This window comes from Chenopodium quinoa, unplaced genomic scaffold (assembly GCF_001683475.1).
Source record: "Chenopodium quinoa cultivar QQ74 unplaced genomic scaffold, ASM168347v1, whole genome shotgun sequence".
Taxonomy (NCBI): domain Eukaryota; kingdom Viridiplantae; phylum Streptophyta; class Magnoliopsida; order Caryophyllales; family Amaranthaceae; genus Chenopodium; species Chenopodium quinoa.
The window spans coordinates 219971-237505 of NW_018744874.1; the positions used below are offsets into that span (position 1 = coordinate 219971).

At 34.3% G+C, this 17535-nt stretch overlaps 2 protein-coding genes and 1 pseudogene across 2 annotated transcripts; all 3 read left to right on the top strand.

Moving 5' to 3' along the window:
• The first annotated feature begins 379 nt into the window (after positions 1 to 379).
• LOC110704842 (uncharacterized protein At4g15970-like) lies at positions 380 to 2743 on the top strand. Its single transcript, XM_021882658.1, has 3 exons — positions 380 to 478; positions 1659 to 2030; positions 2246 to 2743. The coding sequence occupies exons 1-3, from the start codon at positions 380 to 382 to the stop codon at positions 2741 to 2743; spliced, it is 969 nt and encodes a 322-aa protein (XP_021738350.1).
• A 1381-nt stretch (positions 2744 to 4124) lies between these two features.
• LOC110704843 lies at positions 4125 to 6659 on the top strand (annotated as a pseudogene).
• A 2063-nt stretch (positions 6660 to 8722) lies between these two features.
• On the top strand, positions 8723 to 13324 carry LOC110704947 (uncharacterized protein At4g15970-like). The gene is made up of 3 exons (XM_021882758.1): positions 8723 to 9596; positions 10612 to 10983; positions 12122 to 13324. Exons 1-3 carry the CDS (start codon positions 9411 to 9413, stop codon positions 12620 to 12622), a joined length of 1059 nt encoding a protein of 352 aa, XP_021738450.1. The 5' UTR covers positions 8723 to 9410; the 3' UTR covers positions 12623 to 13324.
• Positions 13325 to 17535: the final 4211 nt, after the last annotated feature.

Below are 17535 nucleotides of genomic sequence, written 5' to 3' on the forward strand. Positions count from 1 at the left end.
GCTGATCTTTGACTTTAGCACAATTGGAGAGTTGAACCTTGACCTTGGGCTTTTAATTGAATCATTTAATGCCTAGACCCAATTGGACTAAATTGGACCCAAACATTAAGTAACAAATATATATTACTGCAAAGGAAAATGATCAAAAAAGGGTTAGGATCATATAAATTTGTTTCCTTTGTTTCCTTTCTCATTATTTTAATTTTACTAGGGGATTACATTGGTATATATGTATATGTTCCCTTTACAATACATTTCTACTAGTATGAAGAGCAATAACTCAATTGCAACACAAATGAATAATACCAATTATTCAAAAAATTGTGTTAGAATATTAAAAGTAGTGATGTTATTCTTAATATGTACAATTTCATTTCTGATGTTGTACACTTATGCTCCGTACATCAATATTAGCCAATTTATATACATTGAGGGTTACGACGATGAACCATTCATACCACCATCTGAAAGTGAACTCGTAAGTGATTGATATTTGTGTCTAATTTCTTCTTTGTTTAATTTGTACGTGTTTGATATTAATTTTGCGCGATGATATATTATATTGTATGATGTATATGTATATTTTAATTTGTATTCAGTAGCCTAGTTAGATAAGTATCATAAATTGGTGCAAATGGTCGCTCCCCAAACTTTCTAGGTTAAATTTTATTCAAATTAAATAGGCATGTATCTTATACAGAGTATTATAACTAAAATTAATTTAATTTATTAAAAAAATATTTTATAATCTTGATCAACAAATGTAAAATATTGGAAATAAATCAAATAATAATAACAATCAAGGGAGTAGATTTGATGAAGGAAAGCATTATCTGTTTTTTATGGAGTTTAGAGAGCCACAAGAGCGGTGGTGAGAATCGGAGGAAAACTCTAACCACTTGAGCGCAGCTATCCCTCACTCTCAGGAAACCATTATCTGATTCTATTTAATGTATTTGTTAAAGTTATATTTCATTTGTAGAAGACGTATATGTCTTTCTATTATCAAAATATATTTTTTAAAAAAATTAACAATAATAATCCAAATTATTATTATTATTATTATTATTAAGCAAAATATATTTTTGGTCATTAATATAAGCTTGAGAATAAATTTAATAATTTAATCAATTATTTTTTTAAATTAACATTAGTCTAAATTCACTAAAAACTATTTTTATTCAATAGAACAGTTGCATAACATATACTAAAGATTACTAAAACAAAGAATAATAAGAAGAATTGGTGTAAGCTAGAGATCAAGAGGTAAATACTTAAGGTAATAAGACTTTTTTTCCTCTTAGAACTAAGTAAAAATATATATGAGTGTAAGTTATTAGTTGATAAACCAAAGAATAAGTGAATAATTCGTGTAAGAAAAAGGTAGATCGATATGAGATAGCAAAACAATCAAATAAAATGAATACACACATATGTTCGATGCATTATTTCTGTTTTCATAGTTTGTTTCTCATGGGGCATTATCGTGAGTAAATCAATAACTTTTTCATTATCGTGGGCTCCACAATTGAATAAAATTTGTTTCTCACCATGAGAAACTGGGGCATCCTCATTGTTACGATCATTGTTCAATTTCATCCATTAATTGTTCTTATGTATAATGTATTTCATTAATAATGGTTTGATCAAATTTTAAGGTCCATGATGAGTACTATGAGCTAAGAATTCTTCTAAAGGCAGTAACAATGAAGGATAACACAGTGATCTTGGCATATTTGAACGAGGCATGGGCAGCACCAGACTCAATATTTGAAATCTTTTTAGAGAGTTTCAGAATAGGCAACAATACAACTTACCTTCTCAACCATTTGCTGGTTGTAGCTATCGACAACAACGCCTATACTCGGTGCCAGACGCTAGTCTCCCATTGCTATCTCCTTAGATCAAATGAATCATCGACATTGGCTCATCAAGCTAACTTCATGACTCCTAATTATTTGGATTTGATATGGAGAAGAGTGGCCTTCTTGCAAACTATTTTGACCTTGGGTTATAACTTCATTATTACGGTAATAATCATAACTACTTTTTCCATTTACTTTAACAGTTTTACCCCAATAAAAGTCCTCACACTTTTAGTCAAATTGTTGCAACTAAAAGTGAAAAGAGGAAATTAAATGTTATGTTTACAAAAATGACACATTATTATTACTGCGTACGTGCTTTGACAAAATAAACCTATCTATAGTACTTAATATTGAATATATATTTTTTTGTTTTACAGGATAGTGATATTGTATGGTTTCGAGATCCACTTCCGCATATAATGACTGATAATAATTCAGACATCCAAGTTTCATGTGATTGGAACCGTGGAGATGAATATGACTTGAACAACCTTCCCAACGTTGGGTTCCTTTTTGCAAGGTCTAACAATCGCACGATCAAATTCTATGAGTTTTGGATATCCTTAAGGCACAAATATCCCAATTTACATGAACAAGATGCATTTAATCAAGTAAAACATCAACCTTCTTTCAGAGAACTTGGAGTTAACATAAGGTTTTTAGACACAAATTATTTTAGTGGGTTTTGTTCACCAAGTAATGATTTTAACAAGGTTTGTACCATGCATGCTAATTGTTGTGTTGGGTTAGATAGCAAAAAAGCTGACCTAAAAACTACATTAGAGAATTGGAAGGCTTATTATTCTACAGATATTAATCTCACGGCCATGTCACAACCTTTTCATTGTAGTGTTCCTAAAGAATGTCACATATAATGTATTTGTACGTAGATGAATGTTATATACATTCAGGTGTACGTTATAGTCGGAGTAATTATAATTAATAAGCTTGTTACATAGAAATATATTTTTTCTATATCTTGCATTGAATTGAATGATATCTTAGAGACCGTTTTAGGTGGAATTAGGCCAGGCTTATATATAGGTGTACAACATTGAAACAGACGAGATTCATGTTAAATTTTGAGAACCATCTTAAATTACATGTAAATGGTGCAATTAAAACTAACGAAAAAAGAGGAAGTATCTGTTGACACCGAAATTTTGTTGATTATTAGGTGTTAATTAAATATATGCAAATAAGGAGATAATATTAAAAATATATATATAAGTCCTATATAAAGAGGGTCGTTCCTAGGGTTTAATTAGGCTCAAATGGAACAAGTCACAAAGACCTCATCTCCTCCCTACTACCAAACATGGTACCCCAACCATTTGAATAGAGAAATCAAGAAATCTACGAGAGTTGTTCACCACAATTTACCTATGAAATAATTGTTCCCGTATATTTTTTGTACTCTTTATTTGTATACTGCAGATTTGAATTTTTATAGTTTGCAATATCCATTTTAATTTATGTAATATTGTTTCATAGTAATTCAAATACATTATGCAATATACACTTCTAATTGAATTAAAAATGGGTTGATGTTTTGAAGATATTCTTAACTAAGCATCTATTGTAAATTAAAGCTAGCTAGGCTGGCCACTTGACTAGTCTATTATGGCTCAGACTATCTAAGAATACTTATGAAACACATCTAGCTTTATATAGACTCGTTCTTTGGGACTTATTTTGTTACTTTGTTATATAAATATCAACGAATTGAAGTATATCAAACTATGTTAGTTCACTTCGTTATATATTATGAAATAGAACGAAAGAGTATATATTTATCAATTATCATTTTATCCGTCTTGTTAAAAGGCCAACTCAATTAAAGTCTTAAAAGTAATGATTAAAGACCTAATTTATATACTCTATTCACCCCTCCCCCCAATGTGACTCCCCTATATAGGGCTTTTTATTAACACCCAACGGCTATATATTCAACTTAATAAAAAATGTGGATGAGATTTGATCTCATGACCTCTCTGTCACGATTGCAAACAAGTTAGAGGCATATAAGCAACAAATATTGCTTAAAAGGTAATATAATCACCAAAAAAAAAAGGTATAGGATCAAAAAGTTTGTTTCCTTTTAGTATTTATTTTTTATTCTTTCTAAATATCTTTGTTTGGGGTAAGGAAGATTCTATTGTTATAAATGTATAATAACCCCTTCACCTCTTATAATTTTTTTTTTTTAAAAAAAAAAATTATTGAGAGTGGAAGAACAACCCAATTACAACGAAAATGAAGTATAATTATAAAAACAGTAATTCAAAAAAAGTACCAAATTATGTTAGAATAGCCGTAGTAGTGCTAATGTTACTGTCAATTTGTACAATTTTATGTCTAATGTTGTACAATTTTGATTCGTACCTCAGTTTTTCTGGATTTACATTTTATGAAGGATCCAGTGAATCTTCCTTACCAACCCCTGGAAATGAACTTGTAAGTGATTTTTGTGTTTATTAAGTTTGCGCTATGATATACCTTTTTTTAAAAAAAAAAAATTATTTTTTGCGCTTTGATATACTTCGTTTTATAATACTCCGTATGTTGTTTGTACTTCGTATACACATTAATTTTTTAAAATTCGTATATTGCTATATCATTTTCTTTTCTTCTTTTTTTTTTTTTTTTTTTTTTTTTTTTTTGAAAAAAGTATATTGCTGTATCTTAATCAAAAGTAAATAAATTAGAATTGGAATCATCATATATTCAGATCCCTGGGAGTGAGGGATAACTCAAGTTGTTAGAGCTCCCCGGTCCTTATGGCTCTCTAATAAACAAAAAAAAAATAAAAAAAATATTCATATCCCCATACTTCCTCCATTTTTTTATGTTATACTCCGTATTATTTATAAATTATAATTAAATAAATTATTTTTATATATAGTACTTATTACTTTATTAGCAATTGTTAACAAATACAGAGTATTATTAATAAATAAATAATATACCTTATTACTACGGATCAGGGTGATATCGTTATCATTATAACATATTTTATTACGTATTTTTTAACATTAATTCTTGCTGTATATTTCACTGATAAATATCTATTAATTAAGGTCCATGATGATGAGTACTACGAGCTAAAAAAATCTTCTAAAGGCGGTATCAATGAAGGTTAATACAGTAATCTTGGCACATTTGAACGAGGCATGGGCAGAACCAAATTCATTGTTTGATATCTTCCTGGAGAGTTTCAGAAATGGTAACAATACAGCTTACCTTCTCAACCATTTGCTGGTTATAGCTGTCGACGACAACGCCTATACTCGGTGCCAGACGCTAGTCTCCCATTGCTATCTTATTAGATCAAACGCACCATCATCGACATTGGCTCATCAAGCTAACTACTTGACTCCTAATTATTTGGATATGATATGGAGAAGGATAGCTTTCTCGAAAACTATTATGACCTTGGGTTATAACTTCCTTATTACATTAATAATATTATACTCCGTTAGTCCGTATTTTTTAAGAAATTTATAGAGAATATTCGTAGAATATATAAAATATCACGTGTTTTTCTTTTAGATAAATATGACACATTGTCACATTCATCATGTACGTACCATACCAAACTAGGAGTTATGATATAATTAATCATACTAGTAAATACTAAATCTTTTTTTTTTTTTTTTTTTTTTTCAGGATATTGATATTTTATGGTTTCGAGATCCATTTTCACATATAATCACGGATGATGATTCAGACATCCAATTATCAAGTGATGCATACAATGGTGACCCGTACGACATGAACAACTACCCCAATGTAGGGTTTCAATTTGCGAGATCTAACAATCGTACAATCAAATTCTACGACTACTGGTTATCTAAAAGATACTTATATCCAACAAAACATGAACAAAGTGTTTTCAACAGGATAAAATTTGATCCATTTATTGAATTAATCGGGTTGAAAATACGGTTTATGGATACGGATTACTTTGGCGGGTTTTGTACACCAAGTAGAGATTTTAACAAGGTTTGTACCATGCATTCTACTTGTTGTGTTGGGTTGAGTAACAAAATTGCTGCTCTAAAAACTTCACTTGAAGATTGGAGGAGATATTTATCTTCATATCAAAAGGCTAATTATACACAACAATCTTCTCATTGGAGATTCAAATGCCGACGTTGATTGGTGGGTCTAATCCGTTGTTCTACTTCTTGTGTACCATACGACACAATTGAATATGCTCTGTACTACTTTGATAATACTTCTTATATTTATTGCATTATTGTTCTATTACTAAAGATTATATATGAATATTATATTCACCACATAATGCAAATGTCAACCAAAAAACTTGTAGTATGCTCATAAGCAATCATCATTAAAATTGTGGGTTCATGGAATTTGGGATACACTCACTAAATCCAACAGTAATTAAACCAATCTTAAATACAACCAAATTGTAATTTATTTTGTATAAAGTAATTAAACCAATCTTAATTAAAAATTCTCAAGTTTTATTCTATTCATAGATGTTTCGTTTTTGCCCTAGCTAATCTCTCCTTCCTATGTCTACTAAGTTACTAATTAGAGATTGGAAGTGAAAGATACAAGCTAGTACTTCCTCTATCCCTTCTTTTTCCTTTTTTTTTTTCTTCAATTGACTTTTCACGGTCTTCAATAAATATTTTAAAATGTACTACCTCCGGTCCACTTTACTAACAACTTTAAGAGTGATTGCGAAGGCCGAGACAAAAGATCATAAGCATGATTATTGAAAGATAAGGGTATATGCTTAAGTTTTAATTCAACCTTAAAAAAAAAAAACAAATTCAATTAAATTTATTTAAAATTTACCCACCACTACCGGCACCACCTAGCTGCACAGAAAACACCCACCAGCCACTACCACCACCTACCACCGAACCCAGCCATGACCACCAACCCAACCACGACCACCAACCCAGCCACGACCATCAAACCAACGACCAAACCCAGACCACGAACACTAACCTACGACCACACCCAGCCACGACCACCAACCCAACACATCGACACAACCAACCCAGCAGACCCGAGGCCACCGATCTTAGACCACGCCAACACAAACAACACCGAAACCACCAACCCCAACCCACCGATTTGAAACCCACGAGGCCAACGATTGTAGACCACGCTGCAGCCGATCTTAAACCACGAGGAAGGAGAGGAGAGAGAAACCCACCAACGATCTGAAACCACCCTAAACCCACAGACCGAAAGATCCACAAACCCACGAACCCAAAGATCCACGAACCCACAAACCCAGCAACCGATTTGCTAGCTCGCCACCAGAAGGAAATGCAGCGAACACTCGCAAAGGAGTCTGCCGAATTATCGCCGGAAAATTCCTTCGACGTCAAACTCAGTCGTCGGAAATCGCCCCTAAAATCTGATAAAACTCACCGAAAATCGCCGTTGAAATCAAGACAGGTTGAAGGAGGAGAGAAAAAAAAATAGGGATGAGCAAGAAGATGTAGAAATTTGATGATGGTGATGAGGAGGAAGATGAAGGTGGCTGATTAGATGGAAAGGGGTTGATTTTGGTGAAAATAATTAACTTAATTTATGTTAGGGTTTAAGGTAATTAGATAAAATTAGTTTTTTAATTAGGGTGTTTTAAAATAAAAGTAAGGGTAAAATGGTAACTTTACCACTAAAAAGTTACTAAAAAAGGAAAGAAATGGGAAAGTTGCAAGTAATTTGGACCACCCCAAAAGGGAAATAGTTGCGAGTAAAGTGGACCGGAGGTATTATATAACTTTATTTCTAAACGCGTAAAAAATTATAAAAACCTGATATTAATACAATGTGTTGGAAATAGGTAATGCAAACGGATGCTCGTGCCTGATCGGGCGGCCCTCGCCCGATCGGGCGGAGGTGGCCAAGGAAAATAAGAGAACTTTAGCGCCCGATCGGGCGGCGGACTCGAGTTTTTGACGAGCCCGATCGGGCGGATTCGCCCGATGGCTCGCCCGGGATGGGTTTTCTAGATCGCCCGATCGGGCGCGACACCAGGTCTGGAGAAACTTAATCTCGCGCCCGATCAGGCGGTTGCTTGCCCGATCGGGCCCGCCTTTTTTCCTAGGTCGGTTTGCTTTGCGTGTTTCTTCTTCCGTGACTCATATAAATACGAGTCTTGCCTCTTCATAAGATTCATTCACTTTTTAGCCGAAAACACAAACCTACCATTTGAAATCTGAACAGTTCTTGAGCAATTCCACTCTTCGAGTTCGGGTGCACGGATTACGGAGAGAGTTGCGTTAAACTTGGGGGGCGTGCGTCACTAGGAAACTTGTACCGGTGGTGGCGTATTTCGCTTCTAAGGCAGTGGATTTTGTTCCACGGCGCGACTGTGAGTTTGGGATCTTCAATCCAGGAAAGTTCTAATCTTTTGTTTGTTATTGATTTCAACAGTTATTTTACCAACACAATGTACAATGAGATAAATCTAACATACAAGACCTCACATTATGAGTTTATGACTACATTATCTCTTGTTAATTAATGAGAATTTATGGTCAAAGTTTTGAAAGTTTGACTCATTTATTTGTGATGGGGCAAATAAACAGGGACAGAGGAAGTAAGAGTCTTCTCTAACCAATAATTTATTGAGATTAATGGGTGGCGGTGCTTAATTATAGCCTTAGTTTCTCCAGGTCATGTGATAACAACGTTGACTTTAAAGTGTTTATGTATATACGTACGGGAAAAGAAAGATTACAATTAGAGAGTGATTAGAGTGGACAAAAAAATAGATTATACAATTTACAAATTATTCAACTATTTTTCAAATAAATAAATAAATAAATTGTTCAACTATGTTTGAGAGCATAATCGAAATCTAAGATTGTTACACAAGTAGTACAACACAAAAGCGTATTACGTAGTATATGATATTATTTTGATCTGACTTTAAACACCACTCACTAAGATTTTAACAATGGCCACCCGTAACGGACGCTGTCCGTTATGAATGGGCCCTTTTGTGCCCGTTACGGATATGATGGCCTTTTTTCCATTAGTGTGATATAGCTCATATATGTACGAAATTGCTCCTTTTATATCTCAATAAATTCGGTCAACCAAATTAGTTGGTATGTGTTCACTGAATGCACATGTACATGATGATATATATAGCTTCTTTTTATTTGTAGAGCTTGATATAATATAGCAAAGCTTACAAAAGTAACTTAACATCTCACAACAAACCATTGTTAAATCTTTCTTATCTAAGACATATGGTCTACAAAATTTCCAAGTCATGAAATCGATCTTTTTATATTTTAATTATCGTAATTAAACTATTAAAGACTTAAACAAGATATGCGTACGTCTTAATAATAAGCATGTGCGTTAAGATAAATCATTTGTCACTTCATAACGTAAAGAAGCTAAGGTACTTAACTATCTTAAGTCATCCTAACATTATAAAAAAGGGGTCATCAGTTGACACTCTTAAGGATTGGATAATAAAGAAGCTAAGGGTTGGAGGGACTCGCATTCCATGCATATAAACTCGTAGCCATGACGAGTTCATCATCAACAATGATGTCCTGCAATTTTTCCATGCCGAGTAAATTCGCGGTGTTGATCTCAACACTTGCATTTTTCATCCTATACTGCTCTTCATGCCACAACTATGGGGAGTTTCTACCTAGCTTCGCCCGGTTATCTCCTTCCTACAATCGTTTCAATTTATCTTCGTCAGTTGTGAGTCTCGATCTCTTAACACTCGCTCCCTTTCTTTTAAATTTTGCATTTTAATTCAATTTTAGTGATATATAATAGTTTTATCACATGATTGTTAATTCAAATTATACTCTCGGTGTAGACCAAGTACGTACATAGTAATTATTTTCCACATATTGTACACTTTATACCTTAAAAGTACTCTATTAACTAAACTTATATATGACCTTGCAATCTTGCATATATGAATTGTGATCATGCATATGTTAAAAAAACTAAATTATTTTTTTTTAAAAAAAAAAAAACCGTACTTGGCATAGGTTTATATTCAAGTACTTTTCAAATTAAAAGATCATATTTATATACTACTTCGCAATTTCGTATTATACTTGTGTGATTGAAATATATTAATGATAACCCATGATTGTTCTTTTGTTAATTTTGTATTTTCGGGTTTACTTAATTTTAAAAAATAAAAAACCATATTATATTTTTGATTTTTTAGTTCAAAACATAAACTATAACATTGTTTATATGTCGAAATAAAAAAATTAATGAAATAATGTTACTCGTACAACTTCTATTAGCTTATTATTAAATACAATTAAGTAGATTATTATTGCGTACACACAAGCACTTTCATTTCAATGATGCAATATGAGATATGGCAATATTCTTAGGCCAATTGAATCAATTGAGTATATAATTTTAATTAAGCCATTAGAATAGGTTTTTCCAAATGTTAAGATTGTTGAAGGATATAATACAACTATAACCAACTTTAATTTTATTTATTATTTTTAGGTCAATTACATAATAACATTATATAAATCAATAAATAGATTTTGTTTTTAAAACTACACTTCACTTCTTTGTAACTATACTTGTAAGATCGAGTAACATTGTTGATTTGGCGTTATTACAATAAAACTTTGAAATACACACCTGTCATTGTCTTAAGAAAATTAAGACAACCAACCAACCAACAACTTACTAATTAACATTTTGTTTAATAATATGGATTTTAAATTTTAAGGTCCATGATGAGTACTATGACCTAAGAAATCTTCTAAAAGCGGCATCGACGAAGGAGAATACAGTGATCTTGACATACTTAAACGAGGCATGGGCAGCACCAAACTCGATATTCGATATCTTCTTAGAGAGCTTCAGAAATGGTAACAATACAGCTTACCTTCTCAATCATTTGCTGGTTATAGCAGTCGACGACAACGCCTATACTCGGTGCCAGACGCTAGTCTCTCATTGCTATCTTCTAAAGTCAAATGCATCTTCTACATTGGCACATCAAGCTAACTTCATGACTCCTAACTATTTGGATATGATATGGAGAAGACTAGCCTTCTTGCAAACTATTTTGACCTTGGGTTATAACTTCGTTATTACGGTAATTCTATCTATCTCCTTACGAAACTCTCCAACTAATTTTTGCTCGTACTTTTTAAGGAGTATGATTTTTATTAGTTGACACATCTGGTAAACATACTTGAAGAAGATGTATGCATGCCTAGCTTTTTAATTACTAACTAGTTTTTTGGCCCGTTCAATGCACGAGCTGTTACTTGGGCTAATTATTTTCATATGTAGGAAGATTGTTTCATTTCTAAACTTAAAAGAAAAAAAGAGAGAGGGTAGAACCGTGAAAGAAGATGAATGAATTTAGTTAAATATATACACGTGAAGATTGTGGGATATAAAATGACATATTATTTTAAATTATATTTAAAGTCTAGGAGATGAAAAGACAATTTTTATTATAATTTATATGTTTATGTAATGTGTTTTAATTATAATTTATATGTTTATGTAATGTGTATTAATTAAAACATTATTTTATTATGGTGGAAATGAAACACTTCATTTTCTTACTTGAATTTGCAAGTTGTATAATACATAAAGACTTAAACATAAATATTAAGAGAGATGACATGTGGCATATGGGGTGAATAGTGATTTGTGAATTGTGATGTCATGTGTCATATGAAAAATTTGTGATTTGTCTTTTTAAATACTAAAGTATAGAAGTATAGATATAGATAGATCAATAAGTTTTACTCCATTCTAGGTCTTGATTTAATTAAGAAAGTCAAATGTGTTATTGATATAGGACCACCTTAGATGAGACTTTGGAGTAAGTGATTTCATAATTAATAAATAAATAGAAATGAATATAAACAATCCATCTTTCTAATACTTCATATTTCTTGAATTGATTAAATTAAACAATCTACTTTGTACAAAGTTACTCATATAATGGTATAAATGGAGTATTAAAAAGATATATGGAGGGATTGACGTGTCTCTCTTAACAAGAAAGAATCGAAATAATTAAAATTTCTTGTACAAAATACATACTCGAACTTAAATAAATCTCTTCATACTTAACCTTCTACTTCATGTCTTCATTATTCTATGGAATACATTTATTATTAATTGTCGTATTTGCTTTTCATAATGTTTGACAGTTAAATTTTTCCATTTATATCTAACAAATCTTAATATTGACTTGAAATTTCAAATTGCAGGATACAGATGTTATATGGTTTAGAGATCCATTCCCACATTTTACTCCTGATTCTGACTTTCAAACATCATGTGATCGATTCAATGGCAGGCAATTTGATTTGAACAACTTTCCCAACGTTGGGTTCCTTTTCGCAAGGTCTAACACTCGCACGATCAAATTCTACGAATATTGGGTATCCTTAAGACACAAATATCCCAATTTACATGAACAAGATGCATTAAACAAAGTAAAACATGAACCTTCTTTAAGAGAACTTGGAGTGAAAATAAGGTTTTTAGACACAAATTATTTTGGCGGGTTTTGTTCACCAAGTAGAGATATTAACAAGGTTTGTACAATGCATGCCAATTGTTGTATTGGGTTAGATAAGAAAATTGCTGACCTAAATACGGCGTTAAAGAGTTGGAAGACATATTTTTCTACAAATAATCACACGGCCGTCACACGACCCTTTCGTTGGAGAGTTCCTAACAAATGTCGCACGTCCTTTGGTGTTTAGAGAAACAATCCCAAAATCTCCTGGGATCGGGAGAAAAACTCTAATAACTTGAGTTATCCCTCACTCTCGCACGTAATGGATTTGTAATTTTATTATAATATAATATTTTTGTATCAACGAGCCACAATGGCACACCATCACAAATAGGGGTGGATGATTTATTCTTGTGATTAATCGTACACGGATCATACTTTATGTCTGTTAACCACTAGTCAAGGCCTCATACATATATAATGGATTTGTATGTAGATGAATATAAATTACAATAGTAAAAACAAGTATGTAAGCTCAAGTGTATTAATTTTTATTTTATTTTATTTTTGACAGAGCTCAAGTATTATAAATCATACAATTTTTTATTTATTTATTTTTATTTTTATTTTTATTTTTACATGGATGATAAGGTAAACTATATAAAATATATAAATAGTGTAAAAATAAAATATGAGACGAAGTACTTGAGAAACAAAATTACCCTGCATACGTAGACGTTCAATGCATGTGATACATTTCTCCCACAATTTGGTCATAGAAATGTAATTTGTATTTCTGAAGAATTAGAGAGAAATAGAAAATAATCACAATAGAATTGCTTGCCTTTCATTGATTTACCTAGGGAAATATATAGAGCTACAATATCAATCCTAGTCCTAGTATCATAAGATATCTTAGGATCTTTGGAAAATAACTAAAATAGAAAAGATAATTATATGGAAAATATTCTAAATATTCTACCAAATCACACAAAGATATGATATGATCTCAATACCCCCCCCCCTCAAGTTGGAGCGCTCGGATCGTAAGTGCCCAACTTGGAAAGAAGATAATCAAACTGTGCTTTCCCAAGAGCTTTTGTAAAAATATCTGCAAGCTGTGAAGATGTCGGAACATAAGATGTAGAAATCCACCCCTCTGTAATCGCATCACGAACAAAGTGACAATCAATCTCAATGTGCTTTGTCCGTTCATGAAATACCGGATTCTTTGCAATGTGCAGAGCTGCCTCATTATCACAAAATAACTTAATTGCCTTTGGATGTTGTACTCCAAGACTCAACAACAAAGCCTTCACCCATTTTAGTTCTTTAGAACACGAAGACATGGACCTATATATACTCGGCCTCTGAAGAAGAAAAAAAAACAGTAGGTTGCTTCTTAGTTTTCCAAGAAATAGGAGATTTTCCAAGGAAAACAAGCCAACCAGTTAAAGAACGACGAGTCAGAGGGCAAGCAGCCCAATCAGAATCACACCAACTAACCCTGCAGATTTAAATCACAATCAGAGCTCAATAAAATACCTTGTCCGGGAGTCACTTTCAAGTATCTATCGAACCACCCTCATTGCAGCATCCCAATGTTCACTACGAGGTTGCTACATAAACTGAGACAAAATATGAACCAAATACGCCAAGTCAGGGCGTGTGACAGTAAGATAAATCAGACGGCCAACAAGCCGTTTATATGGCTCTGGATCAGAAAGAAAATCGCCCGTTGCCAATCCCAATTTGTGATTTTGCTCCATGGGAAAACCACTAGGCTTCGCGCCTAATAGACCTGTCTCAGAAATAATATCCAGAGTATATTTTCGTTGACATAAGAATAAACCTGCAGAGCTACGAGCCACTTCAATCCCCAAAAAACATTTCAAAGGACCTAGATCCTTCATTTTGAAACAATCACACAAATAAGCCTTAAAAACAGACAATGCAGCGGAATCGTTCCCGGAAATAATTAGGTCATCAACATATACTAAAACAGTAATCTGAGTATCACGAGTAGTATGAGTGAATAATGAATAATCAGAATAAGACTGGTTGAAACCATACTGTTTTAAGGCTGTAGTAAGCCTAGCAAACCAACATCTAGGTGCTTGCTTCAAACCATAAAGTGATTTCCTTAATATGCAAACCAATGTAGGATCCGAACTCTGAAAACCGGGTGGAAGTTTCATGTAGACTTCTTCATCCAAGTCACCATGAAGGAATGCATTGTGAACATCCATTTGGTGAATTTCCAAATTCTTGGCAGCTGCAATAGCAAGAACAGTATGAACCATAGTCATCTTAGCAACCGGGGCAAATGTCTCATCAAAATCTACACCTGCTTTCTGATGATTCCCATATATCACCAAACGAGATTTGAGGCGCTCAACCTCGCCATTAGAAAGAAACTTTGTCTTATAGACCCATTGACTTCCGAGTGCCTTTTTGCCCGGGGGAAGAGACTCCAAAGTCCAAGTACCATTGTCCTCTAAAGCTCGAATTTCTTCATTCACGGACTTACGCCATCCGTCAGACTGCATAGCTTCTTTGAAAGTTGTTGGATCTTTGGTTTGAACAACAGCTGAAATAAATTTTCGATAATTCACAGAAAATTTGTCACAATGTATATAATGTGCTAAGGGATACGGAGTACCTGAAGACTGATTGGATGGCGGAGACGGACTATTGGCAAAAACCGAGTGTGTGACATAATCACGGAGCAAAACTGATGGGAATTTTTCCCGAAATCCGCGCCCTAACTCGGACTGCTGAGCATCGGACATGGTGGTGCTGTGCGGACTGCTGGTGCTGGACGACGGAGGGCTGTCGCCAACATGTTGTGCACTGTCGCCAGCCTGCTGTGCACTGTCGCTGTGCGGGACTGGCAAGCACTGATCAGCGTCCGCAGCCTTTCCAGCGGGCTGATCAAAGCTGGAGTGCTGCGGACTGTTCTGGGTGTCTGCGGCAGTGGGCTGCTGGGCACGCATAGCCCCCCTTGTCGTGGACACCTCCCTATTTTCAGCAGCTATTTCATCATTTTTCAATCCCAAAATCAACATCCGCAAAATCAACATGTATATCCTTCGTTGTGCCATGAATTCCCAACTCAATATTGACATCATCCGGGCAACCAAACGGAAAAATGTCTTCCACAAATTTAACATCACGAGACACAAAAAATTCCTTAGATTCTAGATCATACAGGCGTCAACCCTGCTTCCCAAAAGGGTAACCCAAAAATACATACTTACGACTCCGACTAGCAAACTTATCCCCCTTTGTCTTTTGATTATGATGAGCAAAACATAAGCAACCAAAAGTACGGATAGCATCAAAACAAGGAGGTTTATGAAAAAAAAAATTGAATGGGGTTTTGTTTTGGAGAAGAGGAGTTGGAGTACGATTTATTAAGTGAGCTGCAGCCAAAACGCATTCTCCCCAAAAAGAAATAGGCAATTTAGCTTGAAATATCAAGGCTCTCCCAACATTCAAAATATGTTTATGTTTTTGCTCTACCCTCCCATTTTGTTGAGGAGTTCCCACACATGAGGTTTGAAAAATAATGCCAGTAGCAGTAAAAAAAAAAAAATCAATCAAACAATTAAATTTGGTTCCATTATCACTTTGAACAATTTTAATTGTTTGATTAAATTGCCTCTCAACCATAGCAACAAAAGCCATAAACATCTGAAAAACTTCTGTTTTATCAAGCAATAAATAAATCCACACTGCTCTCGAATAATCATCAACAATGGTAAAAAAATATCGAGCTCCACATGACGAAACATGTCTATATGGACCCCATAAATCACAATGTATTTTCTCAAAAATTCTAGAATATTTATTATCCCTCAAAGGAAATTTGTCTCGAGGTTGTTTAGCACGGAAACACACTTCACAACCCTTATCTAAACTATTTTTATTATTAATATGCGGAAGTAACTTAACTACTTTTTCCGAAGGATGCCCCAGACGCCTATGCCAAAGCTCCAAATCTGACGTTGCTTCAACCACAGACACACGTTGCACCACGTCCAGTTTGCCAAAGAAATAATATAGTCCGACTCGCCTAATTCCCGTTCCAATCAGCTGCTTCAGTCGGTCCTGTATAGCACACATATAACAGTTAAATTGGACAACAACATTTAATTGATCACAATTTTGTAACAGAAAGCAAATTGCAATTAAGGTGTGGCACAAAAAGAACTCCGGTGATGGTAATTTTATCGGACAATCGGACAAAACCTTCCAAAGTAGCTAACACACTCTCACCATTTGGTAAACCAACCGGACATTCAATATAACGAGCGTCAAACAACCACGATTGATTACCGGTAACGTGGTGAGTAGCTCCGGTATCAATTATCCAACAAGAATCATCAAACTTACCGTATAAACGATTTTCAGGAATATTCGTATTACCAATAAAACCTGAAAGGGATTTCCATTGTTCAGCCGTGAATACACCACTGCTACTGCCAGGATTCGAGGGAGGAGCCGCGGTAGACTCTGCTGCTGCTACATTGACACACACTCCCCCCCTTTTGCCCGGACCTGCTGCTGCCTCTTTCGGACCTGATGTTCAGCCCGGAGGAAACCCGACCACTTCAAAACACCGAGTAGGGTCGTGTCCCTTTTTCTTACAATGAGGACATGGGTCCTTAAACCAACAAGTAGAGAAGTCGTGACCCTATTTTTTACAGTGAGAACAAACAGAGCCACGCCCCCACCTGTAGTTGCTCGGAGCACAAAGCCGACTGCCTCGGTGGGATTAGTTTCGTGCTCCTTTTTTGAATTGTATACCCGTTCTTCTTGCACTACAAGTTGATACGCTCTGTCTAGACTTGGCAAAGGATCTTGTGACAAAATATTTGAACGAAGAGAAGAGTAGTAATCCGAATACAACCCCATCAAAAAATCATGGAGACGGGATTGGTCTCGTTCGCTGCTTGTGAAGCCTTCCCGCTGTACAAGAGGAGCTGCACGAGCAGGAGATTAGAGGCTCATGGTGATCAAGCTCCTGCCATATAGCGTGTAATTTGCCAAAGTATACTGAAACAGCCATAGTTTGGTATGTTCACACTTAGCAATCGAAGAGCGAAGTTGCTGAATTCGGGGACCGTTCGTCTGGGCAAAACGTTTTTGGAGGTG

What these genes read in the sequence shown, in the direction of transcription:
- LOC110704842 (XM_021882658.1), top strand. Translation starts at nt 380, where the DNA reads ATGTTGTACACTTATGCTCCGTACATCAATATTAGCCAATTTATATAC. An exon ending in CACCATCTGAAAGTGAACTC is followed by an intron (nt 479 to 1,658) that starts GTAAGTGATTGA and finishes TCAAATTTTAAG; the next exon opens with GTCCATGATGAGTACTATGA. An exon ending in GTTATAACTTCATTATTACG is followed by an intron (nt 2,031 to 2,245) that starts GTAATAATCATA and finishes TTTGTTTTACAG; the next exon opens with GATAGTGATATTGTATGGTT.
- LOC110704947 (XM_021882758.1), top strand. Translation starts at nt 9,411, where the DNA reads ATGACGAGTTCATCATCAACAATGATGTCCTGCAATTTTTCCATGCCG. An exon ending in TCAATTTATCTTCGTCAGTT is followed by an intron (nt 9,597 to 10,611) that starts GTGAGTCTCGAT and finishes TTAAATTTTAAG; the next exon opens with GTCCATGATGAGTACTATGA. An exon ending in GTTATAACTTCGTTATTACG is followed by an intron (nt 10,984 to 12,121) that starts GTAATTCTATCT and finishes TTCAAATTGCAG; the next exon opens with GATACAGATGTTATATGGTT.